Here is a 21,006-nt window from a genome sequence, read left to right as displayed (position 1 = left end):
TGACCCACAAGGGCCACCCCACAACCACACTATGTACTCACTCACCTCACTTAACCCTCATGCTAAAATAATTAGGCAGATCCTAGTCTCTTATTTTCTTCACTTTTTTTACTTAAACTTCGTCTTGATATAAAAAATGTTAGAAATTTTATAAGTAGTAAACCTAAATGTTAAAATTTATATGGATTAAAAATCCATTTAATTTTAAAATTTACAATATAAAAAATATATTAATTAAAATGAATAAGTATATATATATAATTTAAAAATAGTAAAATTCTTTATTGAAAATAGTAATAATTTGAATAGTGTAAATATTTTTTTTATATGTAAAAATAAACTTAATTCATAATAAAATAAAAATAATATAATCAAACGTAGTAATAAAAAAATAAAAAAAAAGTTAACAATACACATAATAATTAAAGTAAAACTTTAATCCCAACGAATAAACTTATATCTTCCTTTAAGGAACGATCCAACTTTTTTATTTCGGGAAAATTAATCCACACTCAACTCCGTCAAAATCACGATGGATGATACATGATAGATCTGTGTGGATATCCCAATTAACGGTTCCGGTGCTATTTCTGATATCTATGATGTGTTAAGGCTATGTTGATTATAAAGTCCCAAATCAAGAAAGGGACCTGTGATGCTTTCAAGTGTGGGCATTTTTGAGTTGTATATGACATTTGGCAAGGTGGAATACCGCAAATACCCCTTGACAGATAATTATATCTTTTATACGCTTAGGATTCAATATCTGATCTGAAAAAGTACAGATTAAGTCAGTATTCAGTCTCTTAAACAAATATTAATCCACGAGAATATACGGTCTGTAAAACAAACAAACAAATTTCGTTTTTGTTTTCATCGTGGAATGCAACCACTTATGATGGTTTATTACTTTTTTACCCATCAACCGCAGCAATTTGCACAATCATCATATACTGTGTATTGTTGTGACTCACTTTCCACACGGAACAGAGCAGCGATGTCTCTCACTCAGTTACACATGCACACCTTTCTGCCATCTATTCCAAGGCACATCCATATTTCATCATCAATCAACAATAATTCCAGGTACTTTTTCATCTTCAACTTCTCTCTTCTTATTTATTGATTTTTTTCTTCTCTTATATGCCATCCCCTTAGGTTGAAATGAAATCGATGAAGTTTTTTTATGAATTTTACACGAATCAATAAGTAAAATGGTTCAGTTACTTGACAGTTTATGTTGATTAACATAGTTTATTGTTGTCTTCAGTGGATTTGAATATCCTCATTGTTGAGATTTAACTTTTTGATTCATTGTTCCACTATTGTTGAGTGATGAAGGGATTATTTAATCTGTGTAAATATTTTATGTTTTTATTTTTTAAAATTTATGTTAATTTTATTCGTCAATATGAATGTATGAACCTTTTGAAGTGAACAGTTGTTTACAATTTTGGAAATCATGAAAATGTTAGGAAAATGTTTTTATTATTTATGGAAATGCATATTCATTAACTAATATTTCAGATAAAATGAACACAAATTTTAGAAACTAAAAACAGGAAATGTTTTCACAAAGTAAATCGTCCCTTAAGGTTTTCTATATTTTGAATGAGTTTGTTATTTGAATCATTTTTGTGTTTGATTGCGTGATACTTCACAGGAGGTTTATGCCCTGCAACTTAAGCTGGCTTAGGTCTTCACCATTACGTGGACATGGTATTAGACCACACACTGAAGGTGAGTTGCATGAATCAAGTGAAAACATTGATGGAGTTTCTTTGTTCAGTTTCTTATCAGTTGAATAAGTAATGCTGCTTTATTTAGACATACAGAATGTTTAACATGTCAACATTGAAATTTTGTTGGATAATATATATTGGCTTCTTGTTTATAATGAAGAGATTTATGTACCTATTTAATGTAATATTTTTGGTTTCACTAGTCGCGAGAGATAATCCCAATATTCACTCAACCAAACTTTTTGTTCAATTCTTAATACTGCCATCGTCCCTATTTATAAGTCCCTTTGTCACTTTTCACATATATTAAGAAAAGTTGGTAATGTAATTAATGTGTACATTTTGTGTATGACTATTACTGAATTGTTCTTTGAGTATAGGTATTCAATATTGACTTTTCATCTTTCAAGAAGAATTAATAAAGAGATATAAAAAATAATAAAGGTATCTAGTAATTTGCGATGAAATTTATATTTAGAGACAATTTTTTCTTCTAAAGGAAGCTTATAATTAGGGATAGAGGTAGTAGTTAAAATGGCTTGTCTTTGACTTTTATCTTTAGAAACAAAAATTTACTTCCCTCGCGACTTGAGTTACTGGTTTGTCTCAATATGTATACTTGGAGTTCATATGTGACTTTGGAGTTTTATTGACTAGGTTAATTTTTCAAACTGCTCTTATATTGCTGATCTACTTATTTCCAATTTGTGATCACAATTTTAACCTTTCTATTGTGCCCTCAATCTATCGGTTGTTCTTGTAATTGACATATGAAATTCTTTCTTTTACTTGCTTTATCATCTCTCAGCTTTTGAGTTCATTATACACAACATTAGGTTACTAGGAAACAAAATTAATAATTGTTTTGTGACTAGTAATAACGAGTTAAATAATATTTCCCCCTTATTCTTGTGTCTATGAAATTGTAAAATGAGTGATCTAACTGATGTCAGATTGTCAGTTTTCAAAATGCATGGATAGGGTGATAAATCTTAAATTAATTACATTTATTATTATTAGATATTGTATTTTCATTACCTTCTCCTGAATGAATGTAGACTATTATCTGTCTCCTTCTTATTGTTCAAAATATTTTTTTGTTTTTTTGTTTATTTGCATGACCTTCTATCTGGAGGTTTGATCTATTATTAGCTCTGACTATTCTAAAATGCTCCTTTTCTATTGGAATAAAATAATTCTGTTACCAATTTTTAATATTTCCTCTTTTGGCGGTGCTTATCATTTCCCATGATATATGCTCTTCATTGTTTGATTCTAAATAATTTCTATGAACGGACTTGATTGTTAGCTCTTACCTAAAACTAAAAGCTTAATTGATGAAAACCCTGTAGGGAGATGGGAAGTTGATTTTCACAGGCCAGCTTTTGAGTGCAATTCAAAAACTAGTAAACATATTCCAGAAAATTTGAGAACCAAGTTCATTTGGACGGAGAAAACAAATAATAGTTCTCAGGTAAGAAATGTGTGGAAATTTTTGGATAAAATGTACAAATTTATTGATGGTATATATAGTAAATGTCCTATTTTCTTTGGATCCAGTGCACAGTGTTTCTTCTGCTCATGCTGGCATTTTATATTTTGCAATTATTTTTATTCTTATCATTATACTACTACAGTCTACAACAATTGCAAACATGTAGTTCAAAGTTATACTTGATGATGAAAGTTATTAATGCTTCATAGTATTAGCACTAGGTCAGACTGACTTTGTGGAAGCATGGAACTTTGTATTTCATTTATGACTCATTCTATAACAGAGCATCTAGACTCAACTTGAATTATAGTATTTGCTGAGTCACATTGGATTATGGTGTGATGTGCTCATCAATTTGTAACATATGGAAGGTTTCTAAAACTGGCTCAAGTACATGCTTGAAGGTAAGTTTATGTTGATTATGTTCTTTGAACGTATCATGACAATTCTACTCATAAAGTGCCTCTTTGAACTATTATATAAAAGTGAAATAAATATGTTTGCTAATAGATATAATCTTGTCCCTGGAGCTACGTTTGCTAATAGATATATTTGTATTGTTGTGAAATATGTCAATATCATGGCTGCTTTATTTTCACATATGTTGGATCAGTGGATATATTATTAGACTTTGTAGTGTTTATTGTTTGCTAAATTTCTTCAAATTCCACATGTGTTGCAGGGTCCACAGGCTGAAAACATGATACTGCAATACATGTTGTACTTTGTACTGAAACTGGCACATACAAAGTTTGTTGATCTGATGATAAATGTTGTCCAAGCAATAATTCGAGATGTGCCTCAGACACTTAGTGGAACAAGCTTGCCACTTGCTTGTATCTCTAATGCCTTGAATAAACCTAAGCCTCTTAAATTAGACGTGTCCTTGCCTTCTTTTCATGATATTAGATGGAGCTTCGCTCGGTTGTTGTACTTATTTAACATACAACTTGAGAGAAATGTTGCCACGTAAGTTGATCACTTTATTTTTTATTTGGATAAGAACTTTTCTATCTGTTGGTTATTTAGGTTAATAGATTTTAAGCTACTCACTTGACTAAAGCTTTTTTAAGTTTCGTCATTTTTTTGGTTAAATATGTTTTTGATCCTATAAAAAAAAATTGTCTAAGTTTTGTTTTGGTCTCTAGAAAAACTTTCATATGCTTTTAGTCCCCATGTTTAACAAAAATAGTGTTTTCATCCCTTTTTGTAGGGACCGGAATCAATTTTTTCCAACTTATAGGAACCAAATTTATATTTAACCCTTATGGGAATTTACGGATTTAGGAGATTTAGAGCATATGGTTGGAGAGAAATGCAAAATTGTTTAATAATCAATACTGTATTTGAGTCGTGAAATCAACCTATTGCAAGACTGACAATATTAGATTTGTGATGGGTCCAATCCATCCTTGGAGCTTGCCATGACAGGAGTTTTATGGCACCAAGTTTCCCTTTCTACAATCTAAAGAGCTTCCTTTGTGTAGAAAAGTTTGCATTGCTCCCTTGGGTGCTATGCTTTTGGGACTCTTGGGCTAGCTATTGTAGTTGTTTCAAGGGATGAGAAAGCTCACTTATTTGAGGTTAAAAAGGCTAACTAATAACTGCTAATTTATTTAAACACATTGGTAAAAAAATGTGAAAATTAAATTGGCTTTATTCAATGGATGGAACCTATGGGTCTTGTTTATGTTACAAACTCTTTACTAGTATAAAAAATTGCTATATACATGCTTGTTGTCTGAAATATTTATATGGACTCTGTCAGGTTCTTTGTGGTGCTCCTTGTAGCATGCATCTCGTTTGTTGTCATTGGTGGTTTATTGTTCTTCAGGTTCAGGTAATCGTAGATAAATGCACTCTTATTGTTAACCTATTCTTATTTTGTGGTTTTCTTATAGTAAATGGATTTCTCTTTGCTCCTTAGAAGCCTTGACAAAAAGGAAAAGAATATTTAAAATTATTTTTTGTTGAGAAAGAGCACAAGAAAGTAGATGTGTGAATCTGTGTGTAAATTACACACTGAGAATAGTTACAGTACTTTCATTATTTTCAACACTGCCTCTTGAGCTGGAGTATATAAGTCACCTGCACCAAGTTCGTTACATATGTAACAGATTTGAGAACTTCTCAATGACATTCTGAAGATACCTACCAATTGGTCATTTGAGTTGATGGAGCCATTGACACTTATCCGCTGTATTTTTTTTTCAGCTTTAGTTTGTTATTACTGAGTTATGGGTTCACTTTTATGGCTCTCCTTTGCTACCAACCTAGTTAGATCTTGGCAGCTTAAAATTATGATGAACTAGTACTTGATTTCAGTGCTGCTGTGCTTATATATGTTTGTTAATCTGGGCGAATATTACACTTTCTAGGGGCCATAAACAATCTCTGGAAGATTGTCTTTGGGAGGCCTGGGCATGTCTTTGTTCATCATCTACTCATTTAAAAGTATGTTCAGACGTATTTTGGGTTTCATAATCTGGTTTTTGTTATTAAGTCCTTTCTCATTGCTCTTAAACATTTACTGTGAAACCAAATGACATACATTCTGTTGGCCTGCAGCAACCAACACGTATTGAGCGTGTTATTGGCTTTCTTCTTGCAATATGGGGTATATTGTTTTACTCTCGCCTTCTAAGTACCATGTCTGAACAATTTAGGGTAAGAACTGAAGCATTAAGTATTCCTTAAGCAATATTTTCTGTACATGTCAACAATTAAATCTTCCCAACAGAATAATATGCAAAGGCTCAGGGAGGGGGCACAGATGCAAGTTTTGGAGACTGATCATATCATTATTTGTGGGATGAATAGTCATCTTCCTTTCATATTAAAGCAGCTAAATAAGTATCATGAATTTTCTGTCCGCCTAGGAACCGCTACAGCTAGGTAAAAGCTTCAAACGAAGTAGTTACCAATTGCCCCTATCTTGTGTTTTAATTGCTGGCTTCTGTAACGCACCTTTTCATTTCTATGCAGGAAGCAGCGTGTCCTTCTTATGTCTGATCTTCCAAGAAAACAGATTGATAAGATAGCTGACAATATTGCTAAAGATTTATATCATATTGATGTTCTTAGCAAGAGGTATCGATGCTGGGTAATTTCCTTCTTATATCATGGAAGCAACTTTTGTTATTATTTTTTATCACGAGTGCATGGTGGATTTTAGGGGGAGGTATTGTTAGCATATATCATTAGGATATAACTCGGACAGTTGTTCTGTTAGCTGGTTAGTCCATTAATTAGTTTGAAAGGATTAGAAGGGGATATGTTAAATAAATCAGGACTATAAAAAAAATCAGGGAAAATCAGATTAAGGGGATTCTTTCAGTGTATTTGATAGGTTTAGGATGGAAGTAGAGATCCTTCGAGAGGAAATAAAAATACCCTTGGGGAGAATTCTATTTTCTGTTTTCTGTTCAATTTTCAATAACACATTTTTATTATTTTGATTCTTCCTGTCTTTCTTTCATTTCAACTTCTCAGTGTTCTTAACACAGTTTTTCCGGTATCATTTGGTTGATTTTAGAGAATGTAAATAATGGGGGAAAATATCACATTTACCAATAAATTATCAATGAAGGATTGCTTATTTTCTAGCTTCGTTTCCTATAAATTTATAATCGTTAAGTAAGGATAAATAAAATGCAAAGCCATTATCCTCTTTTCTTTTATAAAAGTAACATCTTGCTGTATTTTCAGTACATTGTTTCTCTGTCAAGCTGGAAAATAGTAACTGAAAAAGGAATAAACTCCTAAACTTAGGCTATAGCCAGATCACAACCTAAAATAAAATATGAAACAAATGTTCTCCTAACGATTACACATTTACAGAAAATAACCCTATAATTTTAGGGTTAATCCAATCTCTCGATTCTTGGGTTCTATAGCATAGCAACATAGTCCTGCAATTTCTTTTTTATTATTAAAGTAGAAACCAACAAAAACAGTTCACACCATCTTTACACTTTCCCTTTTTGGCCCTTTCAAACCCTTTAAAGTTAATTAATATGATCTGCTTTAAAAAATTCAAAGGACACTTCACAAACCCAACATTTTCAAAAAGCTCCTAATTTGGACTATACATGGCTGCAGAGTTGTATAAAATTGCTCTGTTTATTTTTTAATTACATAAAAGAAAAAGTAATTAATTTAACTTTTTTTCATGATTGATACTTGAAAGTTTTGGCTTCACAGTTGCAGCCTTACTTTAACAAAATCATTTGAAAGAGCAGCTGCCAACAAAGCTCGTGCAATAATAATACTGCCAACAAAAGGGGATCGGTAAGAGTTGATGTACTTAAGCTAATTGTACAGTGGTTATCTCAACAAGCAAGAGTTGACTTATTTTCATTAATTTATATTGAAAGTGCATGAGAGTGTGAACTAATGATGTTAGAGAAAATTGTTATTATTAATCATCATCATCTACGGCATAGTGGTTTCTATTTCCAAATTTAATCATCAGTATCTGCTAAAATTGTTACCGTGATTATAGAAAAAGTGAGAAAGAAAGGAGAGAGGAAGAGAGAGATAGGTGAGCACGATTAATCATCAAGTTAGTGCATCCCATTATATGAAATCCTCTTCCTCTTTCTAACTCAGATTCTCTCTCCAAGTGACTTAATTGCTAAACATTTGTTGTTGTAGTCAAGAGATATTTTTTGCAGACTTTTTTATCTATCAACTAATTATTTGCCCCGTAATGTTCAGTTATTTCCATAGATAGCTCGAGTTGTTTTAACTTTTACTAAATTTGACTGTTACTTTATGCTGAATTTACTTTTATTAGGTATACTGATTTTAGATCCTTTATATGTTAGGTATGAAGTTGACACAGATGCATTTCTTTCTGTTTTAGCCCTTCAACCAATTCCGGAGATGGAATCTGTCCCCACCATAGTTGAGGTTTGTTACTCATGAGCAGCTTTATGTAAAACTAAAGACAAATTTAAAATGCAGAGAATAAAACTGCAAAATATTGAGGAAATTATGATTTCATTCCTTGAATCAAAATAGATACAATGCTGGTGTCCCATAAGTACAGCTCGGATGGTAGATGCAGGTACATTTGATATGTTGGGGCGCGGGTTTCAACCCGTGGTACCCTTCTTTCTTCACATTTGTGTTTGAGTTTCGCCGCTAGGCCCTTTAGAACAAATATATATACACATACACACACACACACACACACACACACACACACACACACACACACACACACACACACATACATACATGCAGTGCTTATTTAAATAAGCAGATCCGAATCTAAGAAAGGAAACAAATCAGAATCACTATAATAGGAGGGATTGACTATATGAGATCCCTTGATTTTAGACAGCGGTCCTGCATAATATAATATAATAAAGTAATTACATAACAATTAGTCAATAAATGACCGATTCTCAGCCATGATTTAGTATCCAACGAAAAATTGATTTGAAATGTTCTTAATTAATGTATGTAGGTTTCAAGGACCCAAACATGTGAGTTATTGAAGTCAATCTCAGGATTAAAAGTAGAGCCAGTAGAAAATGTTGCATCCAAATTATTTGTTCAATGCTCTCGGCAGAAAGGGCTTATAAAGATCTACAGGCACTTGCTAAATTATCGAAGTACTATATTTAAATGCTCATGTCATGTTTGTAAGGGTTGCTCGTTTACCTCTTTCTTAGATTAATAGATTTTGTATAATGGTATTTTATATATGTTTTGCTTTTTAATAAAATATAGATGGATTTCATGTAATTTCTAAATGCTTTATTTGATAAATTCTTCATTTTTCACGGTTCCTATATTTTAGTTAGTTGTTATTGATGTAAATGAACATCTTTACGTGTTTATAATTCTGGCCTTAAATTTTGGTAATGTTATCAATTTCCCATATTAGTTTGTGTTACACTATAGTAGACTGAGATTTTGTCTTAAATTTGAAAACCAGTTAAAATCTTTATTGATTTTTATTTTGTATCCCTGCATGTATATATTCCTATATTTAATGCTTTTTACTTCTGCTGGCAGAAAATGTATTCCACCTTTGCAGCTTTCCTGATCTAGAAGGAATGACATATAGGCAAACGAGACATAGATTTCGAGAGGTAATTACTTTCATCAAATGTAATTTCTTGACTGAAAACCATTTATATACTTTTACATTAATGTTCTCTATATTGATATTATTTCAGGCTGTTGTATGTGGCCTATACCGGAGTGGGAGAATATACTTCCACCCAAATGATGATGAAATTCTGCAGCAAACTGACAAAGTATATTGACTTACAGATAACTAACTCATTTATATCATATATGTCTGTTTCTACCTTTAATCTTGGATTTTGTGAGACTTAAATGGTTCAAATGGTTGTCTAAACAAGCAAGGGCTCTGGTTAATGTTCCAGATCATTTTATCTGGCAAATGTTTGTAAATTGCAATAAGAACAAAACCAAAGATCGAATAGTCAGTAAGCTAGAAAAAGAGAGTTTGATGTAGAGACATGAATAATTTAGAGAATAATACATTTTATGACCTTGGCCTAATTTCCTTTTTGACAATTTCCCTCACGGCAGTTCTCTCAATGCCAAACTTTGTCCTTTTGAACTGGAAATTCATAGCTTGGCATTTGTATTACAAATAAAATTTTCTCTTTTATTATGGAGAGTGGGAGAGAATTGACTCACATTTATTATGCTATGATATTTACAAATTCACATGTATGTGACTTTGGGCACATCGAAATTAATATCCACTAGAATAACCTTTTCAGCTTTTGTATATCCATTGGTCTGTAAACAAAATCGGTAACCTTTTCAGCTTTTGTATATCTATTGATCTGTAAACAAAATCGGTAACCAATAAGGTGGTTCACTTCTATTGTACGACTATGTCGTATATTTTTTTTATATTAAGCTTGTTTGTACTATTTGACTATTTGTCTACCCAGTTTAAATTACTTCTTTGTTTTCTATAGTTTCAGTTGTAACAATGTTGCACTGCGAGTACCATATTTATTCAATCAAGTCTTTCCATTATGTGTCATTAACATGGTTCTTTGGTACTTCTGAAGCCAGAGAAATGTCATGCTCTGTACCATTGAATGTATATCTCCTCAGTTACGTGGGTCATCACTATTTCTCACTATAACAATTTGGATCATGGACAAAACCGAATAGGAGTGTTTTTGGTCTTTCTAGTCCCATCAGAAAAGTACCCAATGTAATTAATGTTCTCTAAAAGGTCAATATCTTTAGGTACTTAATACAAGAGTTACAGTGTTGTTTGCTTGATATCTATCAATTTAGTGATGGTTGTGTTCCTGAAATACTGGGAATCGGGATAAGGAAAAGAAGCTTTGTGTGGGGGAACTTTGCCTGTGGCAGTATGGCTGGATCAAACCTGATCACTACCCACAGCCACCCACTTGACCAACAGGATAAAGGCCTGTTGGTTAGTTTCTATTTTTACAACATCAGTCAATTTTCAAAGTGTACAAGCATTCTGATATCACTCAGCTTTTTTCGCTAGGTACTGTTCATTGGATCCCTAGAGGATAAAAAGCAACAAATTGTAACCCCAAATGGGAAAGAAGGAAAGCATGGAATTCATAATGAGGAAGTACATGAAAAGGATGTGGATTATGCCTTCGAATTGAGTAAATTTAGACTTTCTAATATTGTAAAACGTCGCAGATCAGGTTCCAAGGTGTGACTTCCTGTTCTATGCTGTATAGATGTTTTCAATGTGTTATTCTACGGGTACTATTTGAAATGCTTAACTTTTATCAGTTATCACCATTTAGGCATCAGACGGGAAGCTAGGACCAAAAGAGTGCATTCTTTTACTTGGGTGGCGACCTGATGTAGTAGATATGATTCAAGAGTATGATAACTATCTTGGTCCTGGAAGTGTTTTGGTATGTTTATATCGTTAGAATCTTTGTTCATCCACACATTTCTGTAAATGTATACTTCAACCAATAAAAACTGAATTATTCTTCCCCTAGTAGTAGTAGTAGTAGTATTTTGTGAAACTTCATCGACCACACTTTTGTAAGTTTGGATTTGCAGCTAGTCCTGTTATTGAAAAGCTTCAAGGAGTTTAATCGAAAATTGATTACTTACCCAACATATTGTGGGCGTGTAATAATGAAATTAAAACGGTGATCTGTATAACATTGTGATCCTCTCTCATTTCCTGCACCTTTAAAAGTGTTATTGCCTGTCGATGTCGGGGAAAAGCAGAATATACATATTCAAAGTGTCTATAATGCACATAGATGTTGTCAATCAAGTGAAACAGATATTTTAATGAATCGACGTGGTTTACTGTTTGCTATAGTTGCATTAACCTAAAATGCATTATCCTATCAGATACTTCTGGTTCTGGTATGGACAAATCTTAATTCTGAACCACCAGCAGATTGATTTTTTTAGAGATTGTGTAGGGTTGTCTTTCTAGGTTATGTATGCATTCACTTGAAGTTAAATACTTGTGGTTTCATTTTTGTGTAATAAAATACTTATGGTTTCTGGCCATAAATAATATGCAGGAAGTATTATCAGACACACCACTAAAGGATAGGATTATTAGAGAAAGCAACAGCATTGGTTATAGCAAACTCAAGAATGTCCGAGTTTCTCATAGGGTATTGTCTCATGCAATCGATTAATGTGCTAAAAATTTCTTTAAATTTGTTTTTCTTTTGATATGATCTTTTGCTTCTTTTGGATACTATAGATTGGAAGTCCCATGGACTATGACACTGTAAAGGAAGCCATTTTGAATATTCAGACTTCTTTGAAGAATGAAGACATTCCTTTGTCAATTGCTGTGATATCTGACAGAGAATGGCTTCTTGGAGGTAATTATGCACACACAAATTTGTAACTGAAAATGGCATGCTACTGACTATTCTCTTTGCAGATACATCTAAAACAGATAAGCTATCTTCTTATTCTATCCTACTTGCTGAAAATATCTGCAACAAACTTGGAATCAAGGTGATACATATAACTTTTCAATGATTATAGGAATTGTTCATTTTGAAATATAAATTATTATTATGAGTAAAGAGGATTAAGTATCGTTGGATTAAATTGGCTGTTTTGCAGGTACAAAATCTAGTTGCAGAAATTGTCGATTCAAAATTGGGGAAACAAGTATGTATCTTGTTGTTTTGGGCTTGATCTCCCAAATTTTAGATTCTGGTATGTTTTGTTAATGGTAATTATTTATAAAATGCTGCAGATTACTAGAATCAAGCCATCAGTGATCTACGTTGCAGCAGAGGAAATAATGAGCCTTGTAACTGCTCAAGGTCATTAATGTTTGTCCTCTTCTTGGTTGAGCTTTATTTAATTGTTGTGGTATTTCTTCTGTGTCATTGTAAAGTTTTTTTTTTTGAACTTGAAATCAGTTGCCGAGAACAGTGAACTAAATGAAGTTTGGAAAGACATACTAAATGCAGAGGGTGATGAAATATATGTAAAGGTAATAATATCAACATGACTTATTTGCCTTACTTATGCTTTAAAGTGCATATAGACTTTAAATTAGAACATGGTGCATTTTTTTTCTGATACACAGGATATTGGCCTTTACATGAAAGAAGGAGAAAATCCATCATTTGCTGAGCTTTATGAGAGAGCATATTTAAGGAGAGAAGTGGCCATAGGTTATGTGAAAAACAACAAAAATGTATGACAATTGCAATTCAAGTTTGATTTGAATAACAACAACAATTGGTTTGAACATGTTACTCATAACTTTTCCATTTTCAGGTAATCAACCCAATTCCAAAGTCTGAACCCCTCTCTCTTGAATTGACTGACTCATTGATAGTCATATCTGAGCTGGAAGGTGAACAGCCCATCGTTTTGTAATTATGAGGCTTTAATCATGTTGAGAATGATTTAGGACAATTCTTATTCCTATTAGGATGATTGGTATTCTTGTGTACATCTCTCCTTTTTCAAGCGGGGGATTTATTTAGAATAAATAATAAATAAATTTGTTACAAAACGATGTTTAAATGTAAAATATGGAAATGGAAATTTAATTTACTTTCTTGCACTGCAAAATAAAAAATGCAATTAACCCGTGTCCCTAGTTCAATAATGTTGTTAACATTTTGATTTGCCCCATGATATCGACCTAATTTCTATATATAAAGTTTAATTGCTATGATGTAAATATTTGTTACATTGTCAAGTATCCTCCAATCACAGCTTGTGGCTTTCACACGTACATTCAATTATATTTTAGGTTTTAGTCCCTATTAAATTGACTCTTAACAAAATTGGTCCATGCTATCAAAATACAAGCTTAACAAGGCAAAAGAAATGATGACTGGATGAACAATTTTAATGACTCAGCATCCAAGTGGCATGTCTCCACATAAATAAATAAATTAATAATATAATCTAGAAACTATTTGTTTTGAAATAAATAAATCTGAAAACTTCATTAAACAATTCGCCATAAACTCCATTATACAACAATGCACTATTAATTTCTTATAAAAAAAAAACAATGCATCTGCAAAGACACCATAATTGGTACAATCATTAACATTCAATATAGATTCTAACAACAAATCTACATTAACTTATATTTTCCTAAATCGAGTTTAGGTTGATAATTTCAATCACTTCAATCATTTTTCATATAATTTCAATCAATTTTAAGGTTTATATTGCAAATAAATTATTCAAAACTATTTTATTCGATTTAAGACATTTCATATAATCTTTTTTAAAAGCCAAATCATATATATTAACAAAACTTATTCAGAACACACAAAGTATGCCATGGGTAAGAAATAACGATCGAAGTTGTTACAATCATATAGTTCTAAAATCTAAAGCTTATAAAGAACCCTCAAACTACAATTAACATAAAACCAGCTACAACACGCAAACACCAAAATTTGCTAATTAAGACATCAACAAATACAATGATCAACAACACCTAAACGCTCAACAAGATTAATCTATTATTAATTTAGTTTAACATTCAAGTTTTTATCCTGTTATTTAAGTTACCGCCATGATAATAGTTTTATAAGATCAAGCAATTGATTAATAACACATACATTTTACTTAAAAATTATATAATTTCAGGTTTCTCAAATAGACCACATACATGTAGGCCAAAAAAATGGGCACAAAAAAAAATACATTTGAGATCAAGGATAGACCCATTTGATGGGGTGTGCCGTGTGTGGACAATGAATAGCACTTGGTTTTGAAAAAATAATAATTTTTTTAGTATTTGATACACTAAAAAAATGATACCATAAACAGAAAGAACAAACAAATCTATGTTTATAGATTGTCTATATTATACTTTGATTTTTTTTAAAGTGTGAATTATTGGTATAATAGTTTTTTTTTTTATCTTACAATAGATGATAAATTCAATACAATTAACTCACACAACTGTAAAGTATGAGTTCGAATTCGGACAAGACGTTCGACCTAACAATATCAGTCAGTTGAGTTAAGGTTTAAAGACCAGTATAATAGTCTTTAAATATATTAAAATTACAACAACAACAAAAATCTAAATGTATTTTTATTAGGTATTTTGATGTTTAAAATTGTCTCTAGTTGGTTAATTTAATCCTCAAGTATATCTGTTATTAGTCAATTTGGTCTATAAAATTAATATTAAATGAAATATTTGAAGATGTTTTTGTAATTTTAATAAATTCAAAAACTATAGTGACAACACATCACACAATTAAAGACAAAAATGACTATTTACTCGGTTGATAATTTCAATCACTTCAATCATTTTTCATATAATTTCAATCAATTTTAAGGTTTATATTGCAAATAAATTATTCAAAACTATTTTATTCGATTTAAGACATTTCATATAATCTTTTTTAAAAGCCAAATCATATATATTAACAAAACTTATTCAGAACACACAAAGTATGCCATGGGTAAGAAATAACGATCGAAGTTGTTACAATCATATAGTTCTAAAATCTAAAGCTTATAAAGAACCCTCAAACTACAATTAACATAAAACCAGCTACAACACGCAAACACCAAAATTTGCTAATTAAGACATCAACAAATACAATGATCAACAACACCTAAACGCTCAACAAGATTAATCTATTATTAATTTAGTTTAACATTCAAGTTTTTATCCTGTTATTTAAGTTACCGCCATGATAATAGTTTTATAAGATCAAGCAATTGATTAATAACACATACATTTTACTTAAAAATTATATAATTTCAGGTTTCTCAAATAGACCACATACATGTAGGCCAAAAAAATGGGCACAAAAAAAAATACATTTGAGATCAAGGATAGACCCATTTGATGGGGTGTGCCGTGTGTGGACAATGAATAGCACTTGGTTTTGAAAAAATAATAATTTTTTTAGTATTTGATACACTAAAAAAATGATACCATAAACAGAAAGAACAAACAAATCTATGTTTATAGATTGTCTATATTATACTTTGATTTTTTTTAAAGTGTGAATTATTGGTATAATAGTTTTTTTTTTTATCTTACAATAGATGATAAATTCAATACAATTAACTCACACAACTGTAAAGTATGAGTTCGAATTCGGACAAGACGTTCGACCTAACAATATCAGTCAGTTGAGTTAAGGTTTAAAGACCAGTATAATAGTCTTTAAATATATTAAAATTACAACAACAACAAAAATCTAAATGTATTTTTATTAGGTATTTTGATGTTTAAAATTGTCTCTAGTTGGTTAATTTAATCCTCAAGTATATCTGTTATTAGTCAATTTGGTCTATAAAATTAATATTAAATGAAATATTTGAAGATGTTTTTGTAATTTTAATAAATTCAAAAACTATAGTGACAACACATCACGCAATTAAAGACAAAAATGACTATTTACTCTTTTTTTTTTTTTTTTTAATATTATACATATGACAAGAGATGAAAGAGATATATAGTGCATTCACTAAAAATTTGTTTGTATCTTCTAGTTGAGATAATTCATTCCACGTACTTATATTCTCTAATAAAAAGAGATGTGAATCATTATCATTAAACACCTTGATCATATTATTAGTAAACCAATTCACATGTCCGCTCTCCAAACCATCATGAATCAATTGAATATCTTTCCATCATACCGACTATTTACTTGATCCACCTATCATCCCATCATGTGCCAAATTGCATTTATGCGACAACACTCTAAACCACAACCTTCTTGATTTGTCCTTAATATGCAACACCATTTTTCTGATAAAACAATATCAAACTCACAAATTACCCACACCTAACCCATCTTTATCATGTTCAAGACATGTCTTATTCTATTTAATCCAATGAATCTTACTGGCCTCTTTATTACTCCATAAAAATAATTTTTTAAAAGGGTTCAATTTTAGAAATGATACTTGAAGGAGCATTGAGACACTCACAAGACAACTTTAAGGAGTAAAATGTGAGCACCCATAGATAGATACAATTCTTCAATCTTGAGAACCTTCATCTAATTCTATTTATAATTGTATTTTACAAAGATAACTTCCTTATATTACCATAAATCGGGATAGTAGGGTATTTAAACTAGCTTAACCCAATTTACTACTTAGCAGCACTCTTGTTGCTTCTTCCAACCAATGGTGATTAACATTAACACCAACAAGTAGACACTTATGGAAAAACAAGTAGACTTCTATGGAAATTCACCTAAAGTCATGGCACTAATTCAAAAAGAAATTTTGTTTTAATGACTCTAATATTAAACCAACACTTTTTCCCCCAAAATTAAAATATTGTCAACAAAGAGTAAATTTGACATACTACATTACACTCGTCTCCATTGTCAATATGAAAATCGTTAAGACAACTAGTAGAGACCAAAACACACAACATATAAGCCTTTAGCCAAATAATTTTTCTTTGACGGACTCCTATTTTCTAACACAATAGCAATTGTCGATCGAACACACTACACTACCAAACCTCTGTCTTGTTGAAAAATTCATTCTCATTGCACTATATTTAAAAATCTCTATTCCACTAAAACAAAATATTTTCACAATCTACCTTAAATAAGTTAAAATCTATTTTTTTTGTCTTTGTTTCATTTTATACTTCGTTAGCAATCAAGATATCATCCAATATCTGATACTCTTTAACAAAAATAAATTGTAATTCATAATTCAGACCATTGTCTTTCTCTAAAATTAATATAATAAAGATATAATTGAATCCTTTAATAAACCTACAATTTAAATGAAACTCATTGAAAAATTTAATAAAATCCATCATAATTGCTATTTTACACTTAATATGCATATATTTTTTTCTTAAACTTTAAACACAGTAAAAAAAAAATTAAACTGAGTATTTTATTATATTTTTTCAGTTTTTCCCATTTTGAAAACGAGGCGATGAAAAAAACAAACAAAGCAATATAAAAGTTTATAAGATAAGAGGATTGGGAGGGAACGGTAACCGCTAAGGTTGAAAGAGAGAAATACTATCTTCGGAGCCAACCAGGTTTGTTGTTTCCTCTCTTTTGCTTCTCAAATTTATTTATTAAAGTGGTTGAATTGAACAATGAAGTTTGTATTTTCATCAAAAATTGGGTGTTATTATTATTATAGGTGAAAAGATGGTGGTGAGTATTCGATTAGCGAGACTTGGGTGCACTCACAACCCTTTTTATCGGGTTGTTGTTACTGATAGCAAAGCTGCAAGAGATGGCAAGAACATTGAAGTTTTAGGTTACTACAATCCTATTGCAGGTTAACCTCATTTCTTCTCTATCTTCATTTTCTTTTTAATATTTCTCTCTTTTCAGTGTTGTTGCTTCACTATGTTATTGTTATGTTTAATTGCAATTTTGTTCCTTTCTCCTTAATTATACTCAGAATCTGAAATTTGGTTTCCTTTTAACTTTTTTCAGTTATGGACTAATATTTTACATACATTGTGAATGGCATTTTCTAAGTTTGTGATAGGTTCATTAAACAAATTTATGTCTATGAAGTGTCAATTTTTAAGAGTTTGAGTTTGTAATCTCAGAAGGACAGTTCAAATTCCCTTGGGAGGTCTACACAAGGAGAATTAAGGTAGGAAGTGTCTGAGGAAGATTGGGGTGTGGATTAAAATAGGGAAGTCTGTAGAGAGAATTTTGGGCTGGGAAGGTTGGGAATGGAATTGGAGGTCTTTTGGGGTGAAAGAAGGGAAATTTTGACTCTGGGTAGTGCCCTTTTTTGGTTTCTTTCTTTTTCATTTTGTTTACTATCCAACCATTTTTTGGTTGGGTCACAGATAGTTCTCTGTTTGTAAGGAACTTTACTTGTATGTCTTGTAAAGAAAGTTCAGTGTTCCTTTTATCTTCCCGTTTTTCTGTTCTTAATTTGGCCCTTATCTATTTGCATCTTAATGGACCCAGTTGTGACTTTAATTAATTTATATATAAATTGAGTAACATATTTAAATATAACAAACTGATGTATTTAAAGTCGCCAGTGGGTTCATTAAGATGTTTTACTTTGTAAAGTATCATGATGCATAAATTTTTATCTGAATCACTATTTTTTGCTAGAGAGTAGATGATACTATATACTCTGATGCAGGGACCTGATTTTATCATTTAAAAACATGGCGAGATTTTGGATTTTGTTGCTTCAAAATATTATTGAGGGACCAAAACTGTTGGTCGTATTGCCATAGTAAAAAGATTACAAATGCAAGTTGCAAATGTTATGCCTAGTTGTTACTGTTATGTGTACCAGTTAGGGATGAGGAAGATGGTTAAGTTGATACACATCAAATCCTTTTTTAACTTGATTTACTTTTTGTACAGCTAAAGATGACGAGAAAAGAGTGAGTATCAAACTGGAACGTGTGAAGTAAGTAACTTTATTTAATTCTAGTTTATCTAGTTATTTTTTTACTGGTAATTTATCTACTTCTTCATTCACAATTTCAGGAAAATTAGTGATAATTTTGGGGATTGTCGACCTCGTTCCATCTTTATGAATTTGATATGACAGAAATCTCCATCATTCTTTTAATAGCATAGATTTTCCTCATCTTCTTTAGGTATTGGCTTTCTGTTGGTGCTCAACCTTCAGAACCTGTGGAGACTCTTTTATTTCGAGCAGGTTTACCAGTGAAACGTAAAGGCGGAGCGTTTGATAACTACCCTGACCAGCCAGCCAATGCCAATGACAAAGAAGTTGATGGTAAACTGACACTCCTTCCCTTTGAATCTCTTGTAGTATTGTTTTTGTATTCTTTCTTTATCTCATTTCATTTGCTATTTATTTTAGGTATATCTCCAGAAGCTGTATTGTCTATCGGCTTACAAGTTAACTGAAGAGAATAACAGCCATATGTTTGGAGAAGGTGGGTTGTGTTGTGAGTGTCATTCAATGCAATGGCAAACACTTTGATCAAAGTTTGTACTCTGTTAAATTGATATGTCATCTTGCTGTTGAAACATCAACTGTTTTTTCTTCTGAAACTTACTTGGAAGATGTCAGTACAATATTTGGATGTAGCTTATTTGATTATTGCTTTATTCCTCTACCTGTCATGTATGCATGCCTGACATTGCTGTTTACTCTTTAAGTTGATTTTTATGTTTATGGACTTATGATCACGGGGATTCATTTTGAATATTATTCTGTTGCCTTTTTATTTATTTTTTTGTTATAAAATATATTATGCAAGTAATTATCATCGTAGAAAATGTTTTTAAAAAATATAAATACTTTTGTAGTTATAGTTGTTAAGGCACTTCTGCGATTTTATGCTATCTTGTCTTCGACAAATCATAAACCTCTCTTTGGTTATTTTTTTATTGCTAGTTTTTTTTTTTTTCCACAACATGATAAGCATTAAAAACATTAAATATTTTGTTTCTTAGGAACTATGTAAAAATCTTCACAAACCTAAATAATATTTTTGTGCAATCTTTCAGAGATGCATGAATATTGAGTTATTCTGAAATTTATAAGAATGAATATTGAATTTTTAAGTTCTTCAAGATCTATATAACATATCTAAACAATATATTAAATGATAAATAGTGTTTCAATCCTTTCAAGATTCATAAATATTGAATTCTTCTTAAATTTACGGGGAGTAAATAAACATGATATATATTAAAAAAAAATAATATGTAGAATATTAACATGGAGATATTATGAAATATATATGCCCTGAACTTACTATTCTTAGAGCTTCATGTGGATAACTTGAGTGAATTAATCGAAACAAAGACATGATATAAGAGAGTAGAGATGAATAAGAAAAAAAAAAAGTGAATAATATTAATCTCTTATTGTCTTTTTTCTATTACAATGTGAGTCATATTTATAACAAAATTTGATTTTGTTGTGGTTTGAAAATCTTGATTTCACGCATTTGATTATAGGGTTAAAAAAATGACGATGTTAATATTATAATTAAAAATATCAAGTTTGAATATGAGTTGTTCGATCTCGATTAATCGACTACAAATATTTCAACAACATGAATGCCAAGATTTTCAGAGAATCTGCATCCCATTGGAACAATTTGGTATATTGAGTTTCATAATGTTTAGACTCGTGCGTAAATTGAGTTGTGATATTTTAAACAAATGTAATTCAAGTATGTTGAAGTAAACTTAATTAAAGTATATCTATATAAATTTAATTTAAATACATTTATGTAAACTCACTTGTGTAAATTATGCATTTTAAGAATTTACACAAACACAATTCAAATATGTTAAC

General features: G+C 30.9%; 2 protein-coding genes across 5 annotated transcripts; both read left to right on the top strand.

The window, feature by feature from the left end:
• The first annotated feature begins 818 nt into the window (after nucleotides 1-818).
• On the top strand, nucleotides 819-13,275 carry LOC101514121 (putative ion channel POLLUX-like 2). Of its 4 annotated transcripts, none has more exons than XM_073367539.1 (24): nucleotides 820-1,086; nucleotides 1,664-1,740; nucleotides 3,095-3,216; nucleotides 3,920-4,206; nucleotides 5,006-5,077; nucleotides 5,616-5,691; nucleotides 5,806-5,904; nucleotides 5,978-6,132; nucleotides 6,223-6,327; nucleotides 7,447-7,527; nucleotides 8,067-8,151; nucleotides 8,714-8,861; nucleotides 9,268-9,344; nucleotides 9,432-9,512; nucleotides 10,769-10,945; nucleotides 11,043-11,156; nucleotides 11,793-11,888; nucleotides 11,981-12,104; nucleotides 12,167-12,243; nucleotides 12,355-12,402; nucleotides 12,491-12,560; nucleotides 12,660-12,733; nucleotides 12,830-12,940; nucleotides 13,024-13,275. In XM_073367539.1, exons 1-24 carry the CDS (start codon nucleotides 884-886, stop codon nucleotides 13,123-13,125), a joined length of 2,661 nt encoding a protein of 886 aa, XP_073223640.1. In that variant the 5' UTR covers nucleotides 820-883; the 3' UTR covers nucleotides 13,126-13,275. The 4 variants fall into 4 exon arrangements, with proteins under 4 accessions (XP_073223641.1, XP_073223640.1, XP_004495400.1 ...); XM_004495343.4 differs by having other exon boundaries at nucleotides 822-1,086; nucleotides 7,441-7,527; XM_073367540.1 differs by lacking the exon at nucleotides 9,432-9,512 and having other exon boundaries at nucleotides 819-1,086; nucleotides 7,441-7,527.
• Nucleotides 13,276-17,633: 4,358 nt separating this feature from the next.
• Nucleotides 17,634-19,903, top strand: LOC101513779 (small ribosomal subunit protein bS16cy-like). The gene is made up of 5 exons (XM_004495342.4): nucleotides 17,634-17,770; nucleotides 17,878-18,018; nucleotides 19,086-19,131; nucleotides 19,325-19,467; nucleotides 19,555-19,903. The coding sequence occupies exons 2-5, from the start codon at nucleotides 17,886-17,888 to the stop codon at nucleotides 19,599-19,601; spliced, it is 369 nt and encodes a 122-aa protein (XP_004495399.1). The 5' UTR covers nucleotides 17,634-17,770; nucleotides 17,878-17,885; the 3' UTR covers nucleotides 19,602-19,903.
• Nucleotides 19,904-21,006: the final 1,103 nt, after the last annotated feature.

The sequence above is a fragment of the Cicer arietinum genome, chromosome 4, assembly GCF_000331145.2.
Source record: "Cicer arietinum cultivar CDC Frontier isolate Library 1 chromosome 4, Cicar.CDCFrontier_v2.0, whole genome shotgun sequence".
Classification (NCBI taxonomy): Eukaryota; Viridiplantae; Streptophyta; class Magnoliopsida; order Fabales; family Fabaceae; genus Cicer; species Cicer arietinum.
Note: the sequence above shows the minus strand (reverse complement) of the source record. Positions and strands in the feature narration are given on the sequence as shown.